General features: G+C 49.9%; 1 protein-coding gene across 1 annotated transcript in view; it reads left to right on the top strand.

Annotated features, from left to right (window-relative positions):
* The window catches only part of KIRREL3 (kirre like nephrin family adhesion molecule 3), a 352766-nt gene that overhangs the window by 239695 nt on the left and 88905 nt on the right, over positions 1 to 24166 (top strand). Inside the window, exons 3-4 of the mRNA XM_015649833.3 lie at positions 14910 to 15059; positions 17156 to 17305. Coding sequence (XP_015505319.1) covers positions 14910 to 15059; positions 17156 to 17305 — 300 coding nt within the window. The remainder of the gene's footprint in view (positions 1 to 14909; positions 15060 to 17155; positions 17306 to 24166) is intronic.

Raw genomic sequence — 24166 nt, 5'->3', positions numbered from 1 at the left:
CGCTGCCAGAGTCCAGAATTAACTCCCTTCTCAAGGGTTTCCATCAAGGTCATTGCAGGTGGCCCCGCACAGTTCTCTCCTCCTCATTAATCGATGTCACCGAGGTTTTAAGCAATGTTAGCTCCAGTGGGAGTGTGGATGGGAGAGCTGTCCAGGCTCTGGGGGCTGCAGGAACCCAGGGACAGGTGTGTTAGTTAATCCAAGGTGTTCCCAGCTGGGAAAGAGGGCTGCTCGTAGGGAAATCAGAGCTGGGGCCTTGGAGGAGCTCTCAGTGGTGAGATCCTCACAGGGGGTTCTCTAGGTCTGGCTGTGTGAGGATGGTGAGTAATGAAGATGAATTTCTCTTGTCAGTTGTCATCAGGTAGCTCATCTGCCAATAATGGCCTCTGGTTCCAATCCAGGTGCTCAGGTGGGCGATGGGAATGAGTTACCCAGGCTCTCCTGCACTCCTGGGGCTCAGTGAATAAAGCACTGACCAGCTTTGCAGGGAGGATTTTTCATTTTTTTCACCAGATTTTCATGGAGAGGAGCTTTTACTAAAGCTTAAATTATTTTATTACAGTGTTTGCTTATAGGGTTTGCCCTCTGCAGGGGTCACCTCCCTGCACTGCAGGTGTCCAGGGCAGGGACCTCAGCTGCCAGGTACAGAGATACCAGTGATGGATGTGTGCCATGGGCTGGTCCTTGGAGGATTTGGAGGGAAACAATCTTGCCCTACAACCACATGCAACTGAAACTCTAAACATTGGCACTCTCAGGGTGTTCAGGGAAAGTTCAGGGATCTGGAATTTGGATTGGATTTGGAATGGTTTCACACGACAGCCCTGGGAAGAAGAGAGGCTGATGGCAGTGCAGGAAGGCTATCACAGAATCAGAGAGTTATGGAATGGTTTGGGTTGGAGGGTGCCTTAATGCTCATCTTGTTCCAATCCCCTGCCCTGGGCAGGGACACCTTCCCCTATCCCAGTGGCTCCAAGCCCTGTCCAGCCTGGCCTTGGACACTTCCAGGGATCCAGGGGCAGCCACAGCAGCTCTGGGCACCTGTGCCAGGGCCTTCCCACCCTCATAAGGAGGAATTTCTTCCCAATATCCCATCCAGCCCTGCCCTCTGGCACTGGGAAGCCATTCCTCCTTATCCTGTCCCTCCATCCCTTGTCCCCAGTCCCTCTCCAGCTCTCCTGGAGCCCCTTCAGGCCCTGGCAGGGGCTCTGAGCTCTCCCTGGAGCCTTCTCCTCTCCAGGTGAGCACCCCCAGCTCTCCCAGCCTGGCTCCAGAGCAGAGGGGCTCCAGCCCTGGAACATCTCCGTGGCCTCCTCTGGCCTGGCCCAGTTGGTTCATGTCCTTCCAGTGATGAAGACCCCACAGCTGGAGGCAGCTCCACTGGTGGGGTCTCATCTGAGCAGGGCAGAAGCCCTTCCCTCACCCTCTGGCCACCCTGTCCCACTGCTCAGGGCAGACCAGAGGATGGAGCTGGGGGCAGATGCTGCAGCACAGGGCGTTTCCAGACCTGTCTGAGCCTGTGCAGGAGAAGCAGGTGAAGACAAAAAGCCAAACTTCACTGAGGTCCTGTTTCCTGCAGACCCTCAAGTCTCAGTGCCCTTGTGAGGAGGGGTCTAGTGAGGCTGTTTCCATATTCCTGAGAGATGCAGCAGCCTGGGCAGGAGGTGTGGGAGCAGCAGCCCCTGTGAAGGAAGGCAGCTCAAAAGCCAGAAGTTCCACAGCTCGGTTGTGCTGCAGGGGTTAAAGCTCTTTGAGTGCTGGGTACTTCCACACTCCTGACAGCACGGAGGGAGCTGAGGGAAAGATGTTCCTGGCTGTTGCCAGGGGCATTTTGCTTCAGCAGGTCCCGAGGTGATAAGGCAGCAGTAATTGTGCAGCTCCACGTGGGCTGCGATGGGACTGGCACCACAGCAGTGCCAGTCCCTGCAGCCGGGGAGCACGGAGCAAAGCCAGGGAAAATTCTGACTGTGGTGGCAGGAATGCCCCAGGGATTAGAGAGCAGGTTGTAAGAGGAGAGACTGGAGGAGGTAAATTTATATAGTCTGGAGGAGGCTCAAGGGGAGACACGACCAGAGTCTATAAATACACACAGAAATAGAAACCAAGGGAGGAAATTATTCAGAAGGAGGGAGGACAAGGAGCAGCGCCTGAAGCAAAGCAAGAAAAGTTTATTCTGGGTCTTGCATGGAGGGAGAGCAGCCTTCAGCATCCAGCACCTGGGACAGGGGCCCAGCACTGCCAAGCTCCTGCTCTGCTCCCCAGCCCTCCAATGCCTCCCAAAGCTGGATACTCCCCTTCCTAACACAGCTCCACTGTGTTTTACAGTAGCCCCACCTCATTTCTTCCCTGCCAGCCGTCTCACACGGGTGTCTGGCACCCAGCCACCCCAGCATGCCTCTGAAGGTTTAATAAAACAGATTGAGATGCACTTGGGCTTGTGGCTTGACAACTGGCTCCCCTTGGACAGGAACATTTGCCTTCGCTGGGTGACAATGCTTTGAGTCCGTCGCCTTAGGCACTGTGGCTCATTGCTAGTCATCTCTCCAATGAATAATACACAGGCCTGAATATCTGTCTGCATACATCTTCCTTTTCTGTAGGATAATTTAATGTTATCTTTGGGCCTCCTGCTTCAAAGATGAAGAGATTACTTCAAACCTGCAGCCCGCAACCACAGCCATCGGTTTCAAACGTCATTAAGTTTCATTATAACAAATAAACACTGCAATGACATTTATAAGTTACCAGAGAGCACAGAAACACAAATATGAAGCAGATAAACTGCATTTGATCCAAATAATTACTGCAGGCAATATCGAGCTTAGGCTGAGCTGGCAGGCGGGTGCTGGGTAATTTATAGGTGTCCGTAAGGCACTGTGGTGCACATTGCTTCTTGAAAATGATGATGATGGTTATGTGTCTCTCTCTAAAGCCTCAAACAGGTTATATTCCTGCCTCCTAGAAGGCAGGGAGCTTTTCCTCAAGTCAGAAATGGACGTGGCACAGGCAACTGTTACTGTTTGGGGACTTTGCTTTCACCATTCCTCAGGATTTCAGCCCAAGAAGGACCTGCATTTGAAGTTTGCTCTGATTTAAGCTGCCAAAGAGCCTTATTTTTTTTATTTATGTATTTGTTTGTTTATTTTTCCTTAGGGGTATTTATTCCCACTGCAGAAAAGTTCTCAAGACTGGGGAATCCTTGGGGAGAGATTTCCACTGATTTACCCTGAGAGAGTGTAATTCTGTATTTAGAGAATAATGCAATGCTAGAATACACTGACTTGGAAAGGATCACCGAGTCAAAGTCCTGATTAATGATAATAAAGTTCCTTTCATTCTGACTCCTGGCTTTACACTACCAGCTCCAAACCCTGAGCCAAGGGCTCCTCTACCAGAAAACCAGATGGAAAAGTATTTACTTCAGCTGTCCCCCAAAAACCGGAGTGAAATGAGGTTTGTTGCTGTGCTGGTTGTGTGAACTCTCCAAAGAGCACATCATCTCCTAAGTGACCCCAGCAGGGTTTGTCATTCCGAGTCCTGCAGGCAGCAGCCCAGGAGGGGGGTCAGACACAGCTGAGTTTATTGATGAGCATCTCTCATTACCTGCTAATTAACACAGCAGGCTGGAATGTGCTAATCTGCTCTTGGACTGGGGTTTTGCACCAGGCAGCCATTGACTCTGCAGTGGGGACCATTGAGAAGGAGCTGGTGACAAAACAAACAGCAAAATCCTTGTTAAATAATCCGAGTCACCTCCGAGCTGTCCCTTCTCCAGCAGGGAAGGGGAGAAGCCACGGGGTCTGTAGGCAGTGACAAGGCACAGCCCTTCCCTGTGCCTTCTCCCAGGGCCCATAAAGCAGTTGCAGGGCTGTAAATATTGACTGGATTCACGTTGCCTCTCATTTTTCATGGTTCTTGGCTTTACTGGGTAAAATTCAGGTAAAAAGCAGCAGCTGGTTGTTGTCGGCAGTGGTGCAGGTCACTGGCCTGTTCTGTGATGGATAAATGCACTTTTTAGGTGTTTCCTTGGCTCTGGGGATAGCATAGCCAAGATTTTCATGGAGGGGAGCTTTTATTAAGCTCCCACATACAAACAGAGAAATATGTGAATTTTTAAGCACCTTCCTGGGGTAACAAGATGGGCACATGTGTGAAACAATTCCTGCTCAGAGATGATCTGCTCCCTGTCTGTTCATCTCAGCATCTCCAACCCCTCCTGCCTTCCCCCTGCCACTTCTTTTGTGTGTGTATTGCATATACTTCACTTTAGGCTGTTTTTCAGAATAATTTGTTTTAATTTTAAATATGAATCTTGCATGTGTTAAAAAAAAAAAAAAGCACATATTTACAATCACTTCCACTTGTAAAAATCCAAACAAACAATAATTATAGCAGAAACCTGCTAATTCTCACTCCAGTTCATCTTCAGAGCTGATAATTCACACAGCACAACCCCGAGCAATCCTGCCCTGCTCTGGTGAACAGCAGGAGCTGGAGCGAGCCCTGCTCTGCAGTATCCCAGAGCTCATCTGGCCTGGAGCTCCCCCAAAAGCCACCCAGCTGATGTTTCATGCAGACAGCAACTTCTCAGCCTCCCAGGGCAATAATAAGATTTATTGCTGCCTTCTCTTCCCCTCATCCTTGAGTTTTGGTGCCACCAAGATGTTTCTTGTTCAGGGAAGTTCCCAGTTAAGGGAATCTTTGATGGTGGCACTTCCAACATCGGCAGAGATAGAAACACCCTGTAGAGAGACTCATTTAACCACTCCTTGGATGAATTCTCCAATCTATACAACATCTCACCAATCTGTAGCAAGACTAGTTAAAATTATTTTGAGAAGGAGCAGAATTTTCCATTCATTTTAATAATATAGAATCCCAAAGCAGTTTGGGTTAGAGGGGACCTTAAAGATCATCCAACCTCCTTTCCCTGTGCAGAGAATATAACATTAAATATCTGCATTTTCTGTTCTGAGCTGCATCTTCATTCTGATTTCTCTCCGTGCCTCAAAGCGTGCGATAACAGATTTTGAAAAACGAGGATGGAAGTGAAACATGGTGCGACCCAAGGCAAGCTCTTTGCTCTAATTTTCCACCCCGTGAACTGCACAACTTCCAGTTGCCTCTCTTCCTGGGAGCAGAGCCAGACTTTGAAATCTCCAAATCGTTTGTGAAATGGATTATTCATCCTTCTCGTTTTCCTACGGACGAGTGTCCTCTGTGCCCTCTAACTCAAAGATGAGCTGAGATTTAAAGGACTCTGTTTCAAAAGAGCAGCCCTGATCTGGGAACAAAGGGTGGGCAAAGGGGATGTCCTGGATTGACTGTAATCCAGGAAAGGGGGATCACCTGAGAGATTTCAGAAGGTCACAAGAGATAAAATCCTTCAGGATTTTATCTGGGAGACTTTGTGCAGGCTGGAGCCCACTGGTTTGCACATCTGCTGTTATTTTTAAAAGGAAAAGATCCTTTTTCTTCTCTGTGGATTAAAGTGGGAGGTTTTAGGTCCCATGAGTGTCTGTGCAAGCCTCCTGTGGCTGGGGACCTGCCACCTCCTTTCTGAGCTACAAATAATTATCATCCAAAAAGCAGCTGGAGGTGCCACAGAGAGAACTGCTTGGCTGGAATTTCAGGAGCAGGAGCTGTGTTGTCCCCCTGAGCCCATCAGTTTGGCTCTGGGGAGCTGTGCCAGGACACTGCACCTTGACAGGAGAACAAATGGTGATTTCCTATTGTGCCATGGCTTCCTCGGGAGCGCCGGTAACAAAATATTTCTTGGAGTCATTGGCAGTGTTCAGTGGAGCCAGGCCTACAGGTGGATCAATGTGAGGAAATCTATTCCCTCTGCTCTTGTCTCCACCAGGGATTGAGTTCCTGCCCAGGTTTCCAGTGCCTCTGGAACAGCTGCTGGTGCCACTGTCCTTGTTCCCAGCAGGAACAGGCATCACCTCGTGCCCCGAGCAGCCTTGGCAGGGGCTCAGAGCTTAGGGCTGCCCTTGGAGAGGAGCCACAGCAGCCCAGGCACTGGCATTCCTCATCCCTGGCCCCAGCCCAGGGTGCAGGGAAACTCTCACACCTCTCCCCTCTGCCACAGCTTTAGTGACACCACCAGCTTTGCCTCTTGCTGACCCTTCAGCTCCTCTGGCACCCCCCTGTGACCCCTCACCTGTGCCAGCCCCTGGGTAAAACACCACTGTGAAAAACGAGGTTCACATAATTTTTATAGAATTTAAAAGTTTAATAAAAAAACAATTAGGAGAGAAAAATAAAGTATACAGATACGGCCGGGTGTCTCTGCATTCAGCTAAGAGAGCACATCTTGTTAACAAAGGATTGTCCTTTAAAAACAGAACTCTACTACATATCCATAAATTTTCATACATATTCATACATTCTTCTTAGGATCTTTGGGGTTCTTCTGTTTAGTTTTCTCTTGCCCCCTTCCCAATAGATCAATCTTCTTGGCGCCATTGAGATTTACATTCCCTGATACCAGAAATGCAATAAATTCCTCCCCCCCCAGAGCTCTGGTCACTGCTGTCTTCATCTGGATAAGATAGTTTACAAATGCAGGAGTTCTCCAGCTATTTTTTCCTCAGTCTTTGGGTTATACAAACAAAGACAGTTTTTATTTTAATACTATGCCATAACCTAACATATATGTATTATACCACTATTTCTAAATTTTATCAATAACAGAAATAAAGAAAACTATATTAATACAACAAAATTTCTCATTCTTATACACATAACATTCATTTTAATATTTGTGAAAAGCCAATAACATAAAATGTATCTATAACACCACCTAATCCAGTTTGCTGCCTCCACCTCCAGCCCTGCTCGAGTCCTGTGTGCCCCAAAGCTCGCACTCCAGTGCTGGCAGCTTGTCTAATGGGAGAGAGTGCTGCCTGCTCTGAGCTCGGGGATATCTGGGCAGCAGGTGAGGCTGTGAGAGCAGAGCAGCCAGGAGCCATCCGTGGAGCTGGAATATTCCAGGAGATCCAGTCTGTAAGGTCAGTGGAATGCTGCTTTTCGGTGCCTCGATGCAGTCCATTCGTTTGTTTCAGTGCAGCTCCCAGGAGCAGGCGTTTAATCTCACAAGAGGTAATTCTCCAGGCTGCTGTGGGAAGAGTTTGCTAATAAATATCCCATGGAAAGGATACTCTTACACCTTTCCCAATTGGCAGCTAATAACCGAGCAGCTGATGACATTTCAGCCCTTTCTGCATGGCTGATCAAACTCCTCACAGTGACTTTGAAAGCAGTGCTGGGATTTCATGTGGGTATCAAAGCCAGCAGAACACTCAATAGTTCAGATCTCTTGCCTGTGTGACTAATAGACAAAAAGATCTCTGAAAGGTTTAATATCTTACTCCAAATTTCCCTGTTTCCTGTTTGAAGCTACTTAGTGGACACAGTGGGATGTTGATGGCTCCTCTCAAAGCAGTGCTAGGAAAATATCTGACATCACTGCAGGATGAGCTCAGCTCCCAGCACATGGGCTTGCTGAGAGCTGGTCATGGCCAGGAGATAACGCATTCCCAGAGGCCAGGCAGGACAGCAGAGCACTGGCTTTGCACCTTAAACTCTGCTCTGGCAGCTGGCATGAGGACCACAGGATCATTTCATTTGGAAAAGATTTAGGATCATCAAGTCCAGCCCTCAAACCAGCACCCCAGCATGTTCACCACTAAGCCGTGTCCCCAAGTGCCACATCCACATGTCTTGTGAGCACCCCAGGGCCAGGGACCCCACACTGCCCTGGACAGCCCCCTCCACTGCTTTGCAACCCTTTCTGTGAAGAATCTTTCCCTAAATTACCCAACCTAAACCTTCCCTGCTGTGACTTGAGGCCATTTCCTCTCATCCTGTCTCTCGTTCCCTGGGAGCAGAGCCTGACCCCCACCTGGCTGCCCCCTCCTGTCAGGGAGCTGCAGAGAGGGAGAAGGTCCCTCCTGCCTTTCCTGGTGCTCCAGCCCCTTCCCCAGCTTTGTTGCTCTACTTTTCATTGCTTTTCCTGAGCATTTCTTTGGCTCTTTCACCTCAGTGCACCCCACACCTTCCCCTCTGAGCTGCACAGGGGGCTGGAATCACTGGGGACCCCCAGGCTGTGCTTCCAGGGAAAGTCTCATCTCCCTGTGTTTGTGGGTGGGCAAGGCACAAGCTCAGCTCCTGCTTCCCTCTTGGAGCAGGACACCTCTGCCAGGTCACACAGCTGGCACCACTCCATACACCTGAGCCATCCCTTGACTGAAGGTGTGCTTTGGTTTCTTTCAAGTTGAATAATTCAGCACTGAGGCCACGTGAGTCTTTTATGCAGTCACACTAAAAAAGGCCAAACTGGTATTTTTGATCAAATGGATTTCATTTTATTTTTTCCCCAAGGAAGCCAAATTTTTTTAAAAAATGAAAATCTTATGCAAGGGCTGAACTCAAGCTACCTCTCTTTCCTGTTTGTGCCACAAAGCCCAAGGAAGTGCCTGACATGGCTGTGGCCATGACCAACAAGGGGCTCTCCTGTGGGATCCTGAGGCTGATCCACATCTCCCCACTGAGGACAGCATCCCTGGTGCAATCCCTGTGCTCCTGTCTGGGCAGCCACAGCTCTTTTGTTTCTCTGCTGGTGTAAGAAAAGCTCATCTCTGTCCTTGTCTGGAGAAATCCTTGCCCCTGGGGATCTGTGGCTCCCTCTCCTTGCTGTTCCCTGTGCTCTGTACTCGGCCAGGCCTTGGGCCTCATGCAGGTCTGGGTGTTGTCTCCCAGCAGGGAGGGAATTGGGATGCAGGAGGTAATGAGCAGGCTCCTCCCCGTGCTTCCCCAGGACTGATGGTTCCAGAGAGCTCTGTAAATAATGTAAGGCTTTTGTCTGCTTGCTTTTCCTACTCATGGGAAAATCAATGTGGGCACGTGTTCTGGAGCACCACGGGCCCTGTGCAGGGGGCTCGGTGTCCTTGGCTCCAGGGAGGGGACCCAAAGGAGCCCTGAGAACCAGCCTGCTTGTCATGGCCATGGCAGGAGCTGTGTGGGGTGCTGCAGAGCCATTGGTCTGCTGGGGAAATGTGGGCATGGAGCCTTCTCTTCCCAGTTCTCTCCATGGCCAGGAGACAGCTCCATCTCCAGGCATCGTGCCACAAGGAACCAGCTCCAAGCTGGGCTGAAATGCCTTGATTTCCATGGGGTGGGATCTGCTTGGTCTGAAGAGGGACCCTGCTGGGATTTTGTGTAGGATTAGGATGTCACACAGCAGCCCCTTGATCATCCTCCTAGCACGCGTCGTGACAGCTCCAAGCTGAGGGAAGGATCAGCTCTTCCCACTGAGGGACAAGGAGAATGTCCCACCACTCCTAATCACCAGGCCTTTCATTTCAGAACAGTAATATTTTGACAAGGAGCTCATAGTCCTCCTTCTCCACTTCTATGCTCTCCTCAACAAAAAGGACTAATTCTTTTCAGAGCACAATGGACATTCAAAGCTTCACTTACATAAAAGCAGCCACAATGTCTCCATTTCTAATGAGTCATTGTTCCCTCGGTGAGTCCCTCGCTTCCTACTACAATACTCACTCCTCTTGGGTAATGAAAATTTAACTTTCTGCTGCTCCCGCTTGCTGGTTTGGGCACAGGAGGCTGCAAGCTGAAATAATTCAGCCAGGAACTCATGCAAACAGATTTCAGTCTTCAGAGAGCTTTAAAAGCCTGTCACAAACTCTGGCTGCAGCGATGGAAGGGGCTTCAAGGTCCTGCTGCAGCACAGACTGTGGCAATGTCATTGTGTAGGTGCCTTCCACTGTTCTCTGGGCTGTAAAACAGGATTTTGGGGCCTTGTCACCATCCATGGGCGTTGGGACATCGGAGAAGCAATGCCCTGGCACTGGCAGTGTTATTTCCCTTGGAAGTCACAAACAGAGAGTCCCAGCCTCTGTTTGAAAGAACAAGGCAACGTTACAGAGAAACACTGACAAACAGGAGCCACAGGTGCAAAATCCATTAAGGAAATATAAAGAGTTCTAAAGTGGTTGTCTCTTTTTTAGTCTTTTTTTCTTCCTTTAGCTTTTGTGACGCGCTTGTGATTTCACAAGGGTCCTGCCTGGGGTTTTTGAAAGCAGGGTTAGTGTTTTGGCTGCTTGCTCTTCACCATGGCGCCTTTATTGTCCCTTTTGTTCCTGCCCTTCGGGGTTTCAGTGGCTGCAGAAGTGCCCTCATGAGACTCCTTGAGGAAGGCAGGAGCAAAGGGGTGGCAGCTCCTCAGGGAGTGGGGCAAAGCAGCAAAGGATGGGAAGGCTGTGGGATCCAGAGCTCCTCTGACACCAAGCCCTGACCTACAAGAGCAGGTGACTGAGGTGAGAGCACTCTCCCAGCTCGAGAGCGCAGGTGGGACACGGGCATTGTGCTGGACCACGGCCAAGTGGCATCATTAGCATCTCATTTCCATATTTGTTTGCTTTTAAAACAAACCCAAAAAATCACCAGTTAATTCAGAGCCCTGATCTTTGCTTCTGCTCAGAGCTTTGCTGTGCTGGATGGACCGAGAGTCTCGGGGCAGAAACAGTGTCCAGTGACTCCCAGAGTAGCTCCCAGGAAATTCCCAGGAATCCAGGCATCAACTGAGTCATTTCTTTGAAAATATTGCAAGTCTTTACACTTGAGGGAAGATGGGATGTGGAAATAAAACAGCTTGGGCTGGGGGCACATGGACATGTTGCTGCATCTCCCTGCTTTGCTGTGCAGCGATTCCCAAATCCAGATTTAGGGATTCTTCGTGCAGCAGGAGGTGACAAAGAGATGGGTCATGAGGGTCCCATGTCTGGACTCTTGGTTGGGCTCATCTGGTGAACTGAATCTCCCTCTGGGTTCTCAGCACAGGAAGGACCTGGAGCTGCTGGAACAAATCCAGAGAGGCCACGGAGATGCTCCAGGCTGGAGCCCCTCTGCTCTGGAGCCAGGCTGGGAGAGCTGGGGGTGCTCACCTGGAGAGGAGAAGGCTCCAGGGAGAGCTCAGAGCCCCTGCCAGGGCCTGAAGGGGCTCCAGGAGAGCTGGAGAGGGACTGGGGACAAGGGATGGAGGGACAGGACACAGGGAATGGCTCCCAGTGCCAGAGGGCAGGGCTGGATGGGATATTGGGAAGGAATTGTTCCCTGGCAGGGTGGACAGGCCCTGGCACAGGGTGCCCAGAGCAGCTGGGGCTGCCCCTGGATCCCTGGAAGTGCCCAAGGCCAGGCTGGAAGGGGTTTGGAGCCGCCTGGGACAGTGGGAGGTGCCCCTGCCATGGCTGGGGGTGGAACTGGATGGGCTTTATGTTCCCTTCCCACACAAACAATTCCATGATTCTGTGATGAGCTCCTATCTCTGCAGATATTTTTTGCTGGAACTCTGGATAGTGGGAGGGGTGGAATTGGGATCTCCTGCTTGCCCAACAGGTTGGAGTCAAAGCTCCTGCTTTGAAACCAAAGCATCATTTTGTAATACCATCTTAAACATTCCTGGAAAAATACCCAGCTGACGTCTTTCAACCCATTTTCTTGTAGCTGAAAACGCTCAGCCTGCATTTGTAAATCACCCTCTCCCAATCTCCCCATTTGCAGTTATTTTCTGTCAAGTATCTTATCTCCCTTAAAACTTTTCTGCAAATTACTTGTTCCTTTGACATTAAGACATAAGCTGGAACGTGGACGGGCCTCTGATCTTCCAAACCCAGTTAAACCCAGTAATCAGACTTTAAGCTGATTTGAAAGTGAGTTGAGCTCTGCCTTCAGTACTTTTTTCTTTTTTTTCTTTTTTTTTTTATCTGTGATTTAGGGAGAGATGATCCTGCTGTGGAGCAGGGACTGGGCCAGGTAATGCTCTTAAGGTCCTTACACCCATCTTTCCTCTCCTGTGGCTGAGTCTGAGCTGTTTGTAGCTGAAATGGAGCCTTGGATGAATAAAAAATGGGTTTAAATGACAATTCTTCACACTGAACAAACACGGGGAAGGAAAAGACAGGAGACATATGCCATGTTTCTGCTTTGATTTTCCGTGGCCATCAGCTCATCTTTAAAACAAATCAAGAAATAAGAGAAAAAGGCAAAATAAAACATATAAAGAGCTTCATTTCCAGCAGCAATTACCAAATGAAGCCTGTGCTTAATGGGCATTTGCAGAGGGCACAGACACCACTTTGTGCCTCTGTGTTCTCATTAGGGCTCATGCAGCTCCCAGCTGACAACCTGATAATTCTCACTGATAAAACAAATCTTTTTGGGTTATTGCTGCCTTCCTGCACTGTCCCTGCTCGCCCAGCTCTGCCTTGAGAATTGTCAGGATTACTGAGTGAGCTGTGAAAACCCAGTTAGAGGCTGGAAAGTAGATATTAAAATAAACCAACAAAACAACAAAGCAAAACACCCACTTTTTCTGCTTTCTGAGTTTTCTCTCTCATCCCACTTTTCCCTGCTGTCCTAGGAGTGCTTGTCCTTTATGAATCCAAAACCAAAAAATACAGAGCTGATTTATATTACCTTTGAAATCAAATATTTAAATCTTAATTTAGCACAAGGCTTTGTTCTGGTGGCAGAGGCCACCATGACTTCCAGTGAGTGTTTCCCAGCAGGAAAAATGGGAATCCCATCTGGAATGAAGCTGCCCTGTTGTGCAGGCAGCACCCCAGCACTGTGCAGTATCTGGGGTGAAAATCAGAGTTCATTGGAGAGATGTGGGTGTTGGGAGACCTGGGATCCCTGAAATACCCAGGAATAAGGTGTCCAAGGTGCTCCTGGATATCTGCAAAAATTTCAGCTGGGCTTTTTACCTTCCTGTAAGCATCTGGAATTTGGAAAGGACAGCTCTGCTTTTCCCTGTGCTCCTTTAGGTGCCTAAGAGCGAGCTGAAGCTATAATAAATTAAATTGAAATATAAGCACTCATGTGGGGGCACACTCTGGTTCAACAGTGTGAGCTGGAGAATGATGGAGCTTTGGAGCTTTGCCCTGTAGGAAAGGCCCAGCAGCTCATCTGGAAACAAGTTCAGATGCAAGAACTTGTGTCACACTTAACCTTGGTTCTGGATTAATCATCAGTCAATGATTAAATGGAGTCGGTGTAAATTAGGATTGAATTGATTTGGGGTGGATCACATGGAGACTGTCCTGCTTTGACAAATTGGTTTTAAAGAGCAATTCTTCCTCCAGCCCAGTCCCTTCCATGGAACACTCAGTGGAGGGCACAGGCTCTGGATTCCTGCCTGATGCAGGGCCATAATTCCCACCCAGAGGGGCTCCTGGTCTTACAAACCCCACAGGGCAATTCAGTGGTTCTGCCTTTCCCCCAGCACCTCTCTCCCCCAGGTCATCTCCTGAATCCAGAATCAGAGCAAGACTAAGTGGTGGCAGAGCAATTCCAATGCTCCACAACCAACTCAGACAAAAGGCTGTACCCACAGGAGCCCAAATATCAGCAGATCTGCCTGAAATCACCCCACATTTGGGATCTTCCAGCTTCGGATTGTGGCTCTGCAGGGGGATTTTGGGGTTGTCCCATGCACTCATTATGGAAAGAAATAAAATAGCAGGATTGAACACTTGGAGTCCCTGGAACAGTTTGAATCCCTGGAAGTGTTCACAGCCAGGCTGGACGGGGCTTGGAGCAGCCTGGGGTAGTGGAAGGTGTCCCTGCCCATGGCAGGGGTGGGATGAGATGAGCTTTAAGATCCCTCCCAACCCAAACCATTCTGGGATTCTCTGATTCTCTGAATGATTTTCAATCATTTAAGCCAAGGGAGAGAGAAAATAAAACATAATGCTGAGCAAACTCTGCTTGGAAGAGGTTACAGTACTGGAGTACTTCCCATGGGAAATGAGAAGTGCCATGTCACACCTGAGGTGTGAGACATCCCACCATGGCAGGAGATGAGCCAGGGCTGGGATTTGTTCTTGCAGCATTCAGGGTAGGGAAGGGTAAGGAGAGAGATTTGTGAGTTTGCTGATGCAGCTCCAGCAAAAGGTGGTGCTGAGGCAGAGCTGGGCCTTCCTGTCCCCTCCAGATGTGTGGGAAGCTCCCAACAAATGCCAGGAGGTTACACCTGGGGAGGGAGCAGAACAGCAGCAGCTGGTTGTTTCCCTGTGTGTTTTATAGCAGGTTGTTATCTGCACATCCTGATTTCAGAGAGCACACGAGGTGGGAGCAAGGCTCAGAAGCAGAGGACCAACATCCTCTTTTATTATGTGTAATATAAAATATTGCTGCTGCTGGACATCCTGCTGCTTCTCTGTCTGTGATCATTGTGGCTGAAACACTACCACCACAATTTGGAATAAAACAGTTACATGAAATGCTGGTGCCTCTTGGCTGGAGCTTTTGTTCCCCCCAAGAGAGCAAAAATATTACAAATATTTGTCTGTCAGAAGTGCTGTATCCACCTCTGGGTCCTCAGCACAGGGAGGACCTGGAGCTGCTGGAGTGAGTCCAGAGGGACCACAGAGATGTTCCAAAGTGGAGCCCCTCTGCTCTGGAGCCAGGCTGGGAGAGCTGGGGGTGCTCACCTGGAGAGGAGAAGGCTCCAGGGAGAGCTCAGAGCCCCTGCCAGGGCCTGAAGGGGCTCCAGGAGAGCTGGAGAGGGACTGGGGACAAGGGATGGAGGGACAGGACACAGGGAATGGCTCCCAGTGCCAGAGGACAGGGCTGGATGGGATATTGGGCAGGAATTGTTCTCTGTGAATGGGATGAGCTTTAAGGTCCCTTCCAACCCAAACCATTCCATCATTCTATGGGGCAACCATGTAATTAAGCAATAATTAAGAGCTGCAGAGCTCATTCTCCCAATTGTGCTGTGCCAGGAGCATCCTGGTCTGGTGCATCCCAAGGAAGTGCAGTGTGTTGGAAATCCCTGGAGAACTGACAGTGAGCTGTTCCTCTCTTGTCCCCCTGTCCAGGCCAGGCGTCCTCGTTCACGCAGCAGCCCCAGGACCAGGTGGTGATCGCGGGGCAGCCGGTGACGCTGCTCTGCGCCATCCCCGAGTACAATGGCATCGTGCTCTGGATCAAGGACGGGCTGGCCCTTGGAGTCGGACGGGATCTCTCAAGTAAGTTGGGACACCACCCTCCATAAACAAGGAAAGCAGGAGCTCTCCTTGCCCAACATTTATTTGGGGGATAATGTTTTCATTTCAACTCCAACACCTTCCAGTCCGCCCAAACATAGGCACTGATGTTTGGAATAAATCAAAATCTGTTCCACTCTGACCTGAAACAAAACTCTTGGCTCCCACAGATGTCACCTGACCCTTTGGAAAACCCTGGTTTTACTTCCTTGGAAACTAATGTCACCTTTCCAGAATGTGGAATAAAATGTTTTATAAATGTTGAAAGTGCCTGTTTTGATAGTCTGAAAAATTAAAAGAACCATAGAATATCCTGAGTTTGAAGGGACCCACAAGCCTCTGTTTGCTTTAGACAAGTGTTTGTGGTTTCCTCAAGCTTTAGTTTTGGCAAATTATAGTTTGGTGACCAAATTCTTCAGAACTCACATTTCTTAATCCCACAGCCACACTGTGATTGAGGGTTAATTGCAGCTGGTGAAGACTGGTGCAATAGTGGGGAAGTTTTGAGTTTATTCTGTATATTTTGCTGGAAAACACTAATTTGGAACTGAAATATTTCACGTGAGTAAGGAGAGTGTTTGCTGGAAAGAGCCTGGGAGGGCATGGAGCCCTCCAGGAGCTGCAGCATTCCCCCCAGGCTCTGCAGGGTTTGTACACGTGTGACAGTGCTCAGCTCCTGGTGACCTGAGAGAGTTTTCCCCAAGGCATGAAGCAGCATTCAGAAACCAGGGGAGGCTCCTGCCTTTTGGTCTCCAGGGACCCTGCTCTTCCTTAAAGTGCAGTGCCTGCTTCTTCTTTCCTTCTATTTTTTATTAATACATATAATTGCTCATTTACAGCTGTGCCCGAGTGAGCAGCCCCATCTTCGCCTGTTTTTCAAAGCTCTGAGCCACAATTTTTGCATCTATTAGAGAGCTGAGCTTTCCATGCAAGACCTTGCAACACGACTGGGTAACAAGAGCTCCAGTGAAGTAGGGAGCTGATGTGAATGACTTCCACAATTAACGGAGCCGGGGCTGCTGGAAGCCACAGGAGCTGCCAGCTCGCGTGATACCAGCTCAGCCAGTGTCTAATTAGCACAACACAAACAAACCCATCATTTGTACTTCTCACGGTTCAGGAGAGCAAATCCTGCTGTTAACTCAAGAAACAACAGAAGCACGAGCGTGTGCCAGGGCTGTGTCACACGGCGGGGTGGGGGATGGTGCCTTTCCTCCCGTGTGTCCATCCCGTGTGTCCATCCCGTGTGTCCATCCCGTGTGTCCATCCCATGTGTCCATCCCGTGTGTCCATCCCGTGTGTCCATCCCGTGTGTCCATCCCATGTGTCCATCCCGTGTGTCCATCCCATGTGTCCATCCCGTGTGTCCATCCCATGTGTCCATCCCGTGTGTCCATCCCGTGTGTCCATCCCGTGTGTCCATCCCGTGTGTCCATCCCGTGTGTCCATCCCGTGTGTCCATCCCGTGTGTCCATCCCACGTGTCCAGCCAGGCTGAGCAGGGATGTCCCCAGACCCCTGCCCAGGCTTTACACCCTGCTTCTATTCCAGGGTGTCTCCACAGCCGACTTCAGGAGCTGAGGATATTCCATGGTGGGGTGCAGAGGAGAAGGAGGCCGTGGGTTTCCTGGTGGAAGGGCCCATCCCTTTTTCTTGCCCAGGGAGGTTGTGAATTCCCCAGCCCTGGAAGGGTTCAGAGCCAGGCTGGAGAAGACCTTGAACAACCTGGTCTAGTGGGAGGTGTCCCTGCCCATGGCAGGGGGTCTTGGGTCCTGATAATCTTTAAGATCAAAACCAAACCTTCCAACACTAAACATTCCATGATCCCCTGATTCCTTGGGATTTCAGTTAATGGTCCTTCATCAGCAGTTCTTTTTTGACCCCACAGAGGAAAACGTGCATTCTCTTTCCTGGACTTGGCAGGTTCTTGCTCCCTCTCTCTTCAGGCTGGCTGCCAAGGAGGGGAGGAAGCTGCCTGGATCCTGGGAATTGCTGTGGGATGCTGGGGCTCTGGAGCCATGCTCTGCTCTCCTCATCCCCGGTCCAGCTGTCTCCTGACCCGTGCTTTCCCTTGGGCAGGTTATCCGCGCTATCTGGTCGTAGGAGACCATCTGTCAGGTCAGCACCATTTGAAAATCCTGCGAGCTGACCTGCAGGATGACGCCGTGTACGAGTGCCAGGCCATCCAAGCAGCCATCCGATCCCGACCTGCCCGGCTGACTGTCCTCGGTGAGTGCCTGCTCCTCACACCCTCAGGGTGTTTCTTGGGTTTCTCTGCCTTCATGGCCACACTGAGTGGCTTTTGATGAAATGTTTTGTCCCTGGATCAAGAGGTCTGGGAATGAATCCATCGTGAGAGCAGTGTGGGAACAGCTCAGTCCAGGGAACAGGATCAAAGGAAGCTGCTTGGGGTGACTATGACAGTTCTAGGAGTAACACAGGCACCAAGCTTGGCACTTCAGCTTTATGGATTTATGCCCCAATTCAAGAGACTTTGTCCATAAATTTAAGGACATGAAGGGTGTCAGTGTCATCACTTATGTGTTACCCTGCCTACAGGACTGGCATGCCTCCACCCCATGAGGAAAGGCTGGTTTCATACTATTGCTGTATTTTTAAACCATCTACACACTAATATTTTATCACCCTGCGTTTCTCAGTAATTAATAATGAGCAGTAGAGGAAGACATTGCCTGGGATTGCAAGCTGGAAGTGGCTCCCAAAATCATGTAGAGGAGCTTTTTGTGTGGGAGAGGGGTGGGGAGCACTGGCAGAGCTGGAGGGCTGTGTTTGCCATCTGGCAGAGTGGGAGGGAGGCTCTCCCCACTGCAGTGCTGGGAAAAGGCAGGAGCGTCAGCGAGGCTTCCCGGCATGGACGTGGCTTCACAGAAGTCAATGAAAATGGCATTTTTCTTGAACAGCTTGGACAAAACCCAGTCTGTATTGCTGCTCCCAGATTTATCCTGATTATTCAACCCTCAAAGTGAAGCCATTTGCATATTTAAGTTTGTTTAAATTGAAGATTGGATTTCTTTCTTCCTTGTTGTTTTTATTCCTGGTTAGTTTCTAGGGAGGAAAAAAAAACTTTCAAGAGGATCCAAATCAAGAATTTCAGTGCTTTTAGTCAGATTTAAAACTGATTAGTTTTAAACAGCCAAAAGAAGTGAATTAAGGTACCAGCTGTGGTTGAAAGTGCACCTCCCTGGAGTCTGCACTATGAAAATGAGTTCAAATTCCTGGTTTGCAATTTCCCCTGCATTTGTGTTCCTCCCTCCACAACACTACAACGTTCCCAACTCCCAAATTTCACAGCTGCTATCCCTTCCTTCCCTGACCCTGACGATAATGATGATTTTCCTTTGATTCCTCCCTCTGCTCAATCAACCCTTGGCAGCAGCTCAGAGCTCTGACATGTGCCCATACATGAAATAATCCTGGAAATGAATGGGAAAGGGAAACGTTGTCTTGCTCACCGACAACCCCTCCTTTGCCTGGGCTCCCTCCTTCTGTTCTGAAAGCAGAATACATTGCAAGAGCCAGACAAAAGAAATAATGTTATTTAATTAGAGCTAAAGATTTCAAAACTAATTTAGTCCCAGGGCGTACGTCAGAGCTGCTGCGAAGCGTTGATTGAGCAGAGAGATGTTTTTATGGATCAAAAGGAAATCATTATTATCTTTGGGGTTATGGAATGTGTTGAATAGATGGTAGTTAATGTTTATGTGGATATACATGGTAGTTGCTAATTGGTACATTTACCTAAGATGTTCAGCAACTTGTATTTGCAGAGCTTTTTCCTTTTAAGAAAATTCAAGTAACAGCGTGTTCAATTTAAGCCAAATCAATGGGCCAGTGTGGGTTTGGCACCCACTGGTAGGTCATCCTTAACTTTAGGGGTATTTATGCAGGGAAAAGTGATCATGGCCCGAGGCTGCTGCAGCTCCAGGAGATTTGCACAACGCTCCCAGGGATGCACAGGCTGGGATTGTTGCCCCATGCAGGGCCTGGGGTTGGACTCATTGGTCCCTGTGGGTCCTTTCCAGCTCAGGAAATTGTGTGATTCTAGGACATTTCAGGCTGGTTGGAGAGATAGGAGTGATGATCCCGCCTTTGCAAGGGGTTGGTGCTCAGCAGCTCGCCCTGTTCCTTTGGGATGGGGTGTCCTGTGCTGGCAGCGAGGGCAGGGGCTGCTGTGGGATCTGTGTTGTGTTTTAGCCACCCCAGAGGGGACAGAAGTGGCACATGAGGAGTAGAAGCCTTAAGCCCCCGTGTTTCTGACAGCTGGGTACAGTGTGCTGCCTGTCAGGCTGAACTCAGCACCTGACAGGGGGGTCACACGTGTCTGGGAAGGGGGAGAGGCATTGCTGGTGCTTCCAGATGTGCAGTACCACCAGCTGTGCACACATCTCTGCTCTTAGCAGGCAGTGTGGGAGCCTGCTGTAGTTGTGAGCTAAGCAGCTGTGTCTGGAGGGAGCTGCATCTCCCAGATTTCATCTCCCTGGGTTGGGAAGGGATGTGCCAGGCTGCCTGAGCTGTTCACAGGAACACGCCTGGGGGTGTTCCTTCATCCCAGTCTGCCCAGCTTCACCTGAGGCTGCAGACTTCCCCTGGGCAGGAGAGGATCCCCAAGGCATCCCTGGAGCTGGTGCAAACCATGCAGCTCTCAAGGAAGCCATGGGTCACAGCTGAGGCAGAGCTGAGAAGCTCTGGGAGCCCAACATCTGCTGCTGGTTTCTCAGTGACTCTTCAGCCAGCTGTGTTAGAGGCAGTTCTGGGGAACTCTCTCCCACTCTATCAGCCCCAGCTTTGTCTCTGGAAAAATAACCCTGCCTGCTTTTTGTATGGCTGGTGCTGCCCAGTCTGTCCTTGCCCAGTTTTCCACTTCTTTGGTATCAAGAAATCCCCTAATGCCTCCTGAGTCAGGCTCCAGCTGCTGTCATTCATGTCTGACAACAGCTTTATGGGGCTGATGCCTCCTACTTCCCTGCTCAGATGCAGAGCTACACCATATTTTAATAAAATATTTAAGGTTTTGTCACATTGTTTTCAAATCTACATGGTTAAATGTAGTGGAACAGATCATTCCATAGCCTTGGAAGTCCAAACACTCAAACAGACAAGCCTATTAATGTCATCAGCATCAGGGAAAATCTTCTCTTTGTGGAGTTCCAGGGACAAATATTGCTGAGAAATGTTGTTAATGCATCCCAAAGCTGGAGGTTTCCCCTTCTCCAGCCCTCCCTCACCTTCCCTCCTATCATTGCCCAAACTCTGGGGAAGGAGTCCCTGCCCAATCTCCTCAGGATATCTGCCCCAAGCAGGGAAGATGTGATGATGAGATGGGATTTGGGGTGTATGGAGACATCCAGATTTTCTACAAGCAAAGGATGTCAAGGCAGTTTGGCAGGGGAGCCCAAGCCAGGCAGGCTCTGAGAAGCCACTGGAGGGCTATTTGCTACCTGGTACATCTCTAATGGCAGGGCTGCTTAATTTATGATCTATTTAACTAAGCCAGGGTATTAATTAAATAAAGTAAGAGCCTGATTAGGACTTGGAGAAATTTAAAAATAAAATCAGGCAGCAATCGAGCAAAATTGCAAAGCAAACACTTTGGCTGTAACCACTGGAGAGTTCCCTCCGGTCTTCCATCAAAGCTCAGAGCAGGGAGGGCAAATACAAGAGATTATATTGCCAACAGATGTGTGTTGTTAAAATATGCATCTGCCAGCCGTGTAGCTCCAGGAGCCAGAGGGATCGCTCGTGGATCCTTCTGCACTCGCGGGACCGTGAAGGAATTTGAGGCCCCGGCAGCCGAGCTGGGATTTGCAGACACGTTAATTAGTGTTGAGTTCCCAGATCTCAGAGGCAGCAGAGCGAGGAGAAACTTTGAAGAGAGCTTTGGTTTCCCTGGGAGGGAGCTGGGAGGGAGAGGGGAGCCCCGGCTGGCGGTGCCGACACCTCGGCCCGCGCTGGCCAGGGCCAGCAGAACGTGCCAGGAGGATGGAGGAAGCAGGACAGTGAGGAAGATGGAAAATGAGGTGATGGGAGACTGGATGGCTCCTCTCCTTCATGGCACCTTGGCAGGAGCAGCAGCCTGGCGTGGTCTGGCCTCCCCTGCAGGAGATGTGGCACCTCCAGCCCGGCCGTGTACCCGGGGCTGCCCCAGAAGCTCCACAGGGAAAAGGTTGGTCCCAGAGATGCCAGGGGGAAATTGGCCACAAGCAGGAAAAGAGAATATGAGGATGTGAGGAGGGAGGCAGGGGAGCAGCTTCCAGAGACTTAAGGTGAATAATTGATAGGCAATTAACTTGTACCTTCACCTTTTATAGTCTCATTCTCTCTTTCCTCCCCTCCACGGCCTCTTCTAATATTAACTCTGTCTTCACGTGTGTCCCATTAGGAATAAAGCTTTCTTAAATCAACATGAATTATTTAACTCTACAGATTAAGTTAATTTGAAGCGAGAGCTCCTGTTTCTCTTACAATGGCACAAGGCAGGGACAGGAGGGGGGTCACTGGGGTGTCAAGTGCATCCACATTCAATCACAGCCATTTTCCTCTTTTTATTTTATTTCATTTTTTATTTTATTCCAATCCTCTTTCCTGCCAAGTCCTTTCCAGTCCTCCCCTGCAGAGCAGAGTATTTCCATTACCAAAACGATGGTTGGCAGTTTGAGACATCTGCATTTCCCAGATTTCAAGCTCTTTAGTGGAGTTTGATCAGGAAATAAAAAGGTTATGTCCTGGGTAAGGCCCTTTCTCAATGTTTGTTTGTAATGCTGAGCTGCAAGGAGAAATGTGAGGAGGTGATGTTTCAAATCCAGAAACAGTTCAGCTTGGAACCCTTTTTCCACACTTTTTAATAGAATTCAATTCTCTGAATGCAAAATTCAGAGCATGTAGAGCTGGGATGTCAATTCAGAACAAAAAAATAAAAAAAAAGTGATGAAAATGTGATCATTTTCTTCCAGACAGTCTCTTCTCCTTGAACAACTTTGGGTCTTCACAAAGCTGCATTTTCTGCTGGGAATATATTCAGTGGCAAAACAGCAACTGGCTCTATTGGGAATGAAACAGAAACATCAAACAATCGAGTGCAAATCCCAAATAACCTAAATATTTGATGTCATGTCTGAGCAGCTTAAGTTTACAGCTCTCTGAGCCGGCTCCTTTTGATAGCAGAGGGTGGCTGGATTTCCTTGCTCACGTCCCTGTGTGGCTCTGGGGTGGGAAGGCATCTCCAGATTGACCATTCTGGCAAAGCCAGGGGCTCTCAGGTGAAAGGCAGCTGCTGCCTCCAGCAGCCTGGAGCTGGAAAACACCACAGAGAGGGACAGTGGGATAAAAAAATGGGTCTTGAGATGGGTCCTCCCAAGGTGGGTTTCACCTGGGTGGTGAAGTGCTGCTTCCCCCATTCTGGAGGGGTTTGCACCCTGTCTGTGAGGAGGAGGAGGAGGAGGTGAAGGAGGAAAGGGAAGACAGTGTCTGCATGTGATCTGTTCTCCTTGCTTTGAAGGAGACAAACAAAATGACATCTTTACATCCCCAGTAAGAACATCTGGGCTGGTGGTGGTGGCAGGATGAAACACTCCATGGGACAGAGCCACCCACCTCGGGCTCTGCCAGGGTCATAGCAGTGGAGTAACGACTGCAGTCATACAAACATGGGGAGAAGCAGCTGAGGAAGGGATTTGTTTCACCTTACAGATATTAAAAATTGGAAATATCTTAGAACAATGGAATGCTTTGGCTTGGAAGGGATATTAAAGATCCTTTAGCTCTGATTCCCTGCTCTTCCACTATCCCAGGGTGCTCCAAACCCGATTCAACCTGGCCTTGGACACTGCCAGAGATGGGGCAGCCCCAGCTGCTCTGGGCACCCTGTGCCAGGGCCTCATCACCCTCAGAGGGAACAATTCCTTCCCAATATCCCATCCAGCCCTGCCCTCTGGCACTGGGAGCCATTCCCTGTGTCCTGTCCCTCCATCCCTTGTCCCCAGTCCCTCTCCAGCTCTTCTGGAGCCCCTTCAGGCCCTGGAGCTCCCCATGGAGCCTTCTCCTCTCCAGGTGAGCACCCCCAGCTCTCCCAGCCTGGCTCCAGAGCAGAGGGGCTCCAGCCCTGGAACATCTCCATGGCCTCTCCTCCTGTCCCATGTCCCCCCCCAGGACAGGGCTGCGTCTGAGCAGTGGCTGCTGTTCAGTCACATCAGGGGAGGTTCAGCAGGGCCAGGCCAGCACTGGGCAGATGCTGCCTCTGCTCCCTCAAACCCTGCTCCAGATGGGCTCACACAGTTCTTAGAAACTTTATATTTTCTTCGTGCTCTGGGCCCTGGTGTTGACTGATGTCTCCTCTCCCATCAAAGCTTCCCTTCCCTGAGCCCTGAGCCACACCAGCGTTCCTACCTGCACTCTGAAGTACCACAGAGTAAATAGGGAGAGACAAGGATAGAAATGATTAATGTTGGTGTTCCTGCACCAATCTGTGATTCCTTGTCTCGATGAAGGGAGGTCATCGTGGTTCTGACCTGTGGTTTTATCGAACACGGAGCATTTGGCTCCTCTCTGCAGTCTGCTGGGCTGGGCTGACCTGATGGATGCAAAGCACAGAGGGCTGATAAAAAAACCTTCCTGATTTTTAGTCATCCCTCTGTCTCTTCCCAGCCCCTTCTGCTGGCTCTGCCACTGCCCTGGCCCCCGTTACTCCGGGCTCTGCTGGCCATGAGGGTGCTGTGGAATGATGTGGGGGTGCTGTGTGTGCCAGGGCTGCTCTGTGCTGCTGTGCTCATCACTCCTGTGTCTGCACCCTCCTGCTCTGGCCACGGCCCCTCTGCATCTCCTGCAATTCTGCCCAGGCCATCTGGGGGCCAGCAGCTCCCTCCACATCACACCAGCCCTTCCCTCTGCTGCACCCCGTGTCTCCAGCTCCCCAGGATGCCTGTGGACAGCGGGCATTGTTTTGTTTCGTGCGCTTTTGAGTCACTGACACCTCATTCTGCACCAGCCGGACCCCCCAGACGTGCAGACCTCGCTTTGCTTCCACTTCTACACACGATTCTCCTTCTTCCCAACCAAGAGTCCTCTCCCCCATCT

Source organism: Parus major, chromosome 24, assembly GCF_001522545.3.
Source record: "Parus major isolate Abel chromosome 24, Parus_major1.1, whole genome shotgun sequence".
Taxonomy (NCBI): domain Eukaryota; kingdom Metazoa; phylum Chordata; class Aves; order Passeriformes; family Paridae; genus Parus; species Parus major.
Note: the sequence above shows the minus strand (reverse complement) of the source record. Positions and strands in the feature narration are given on the sequence as shown.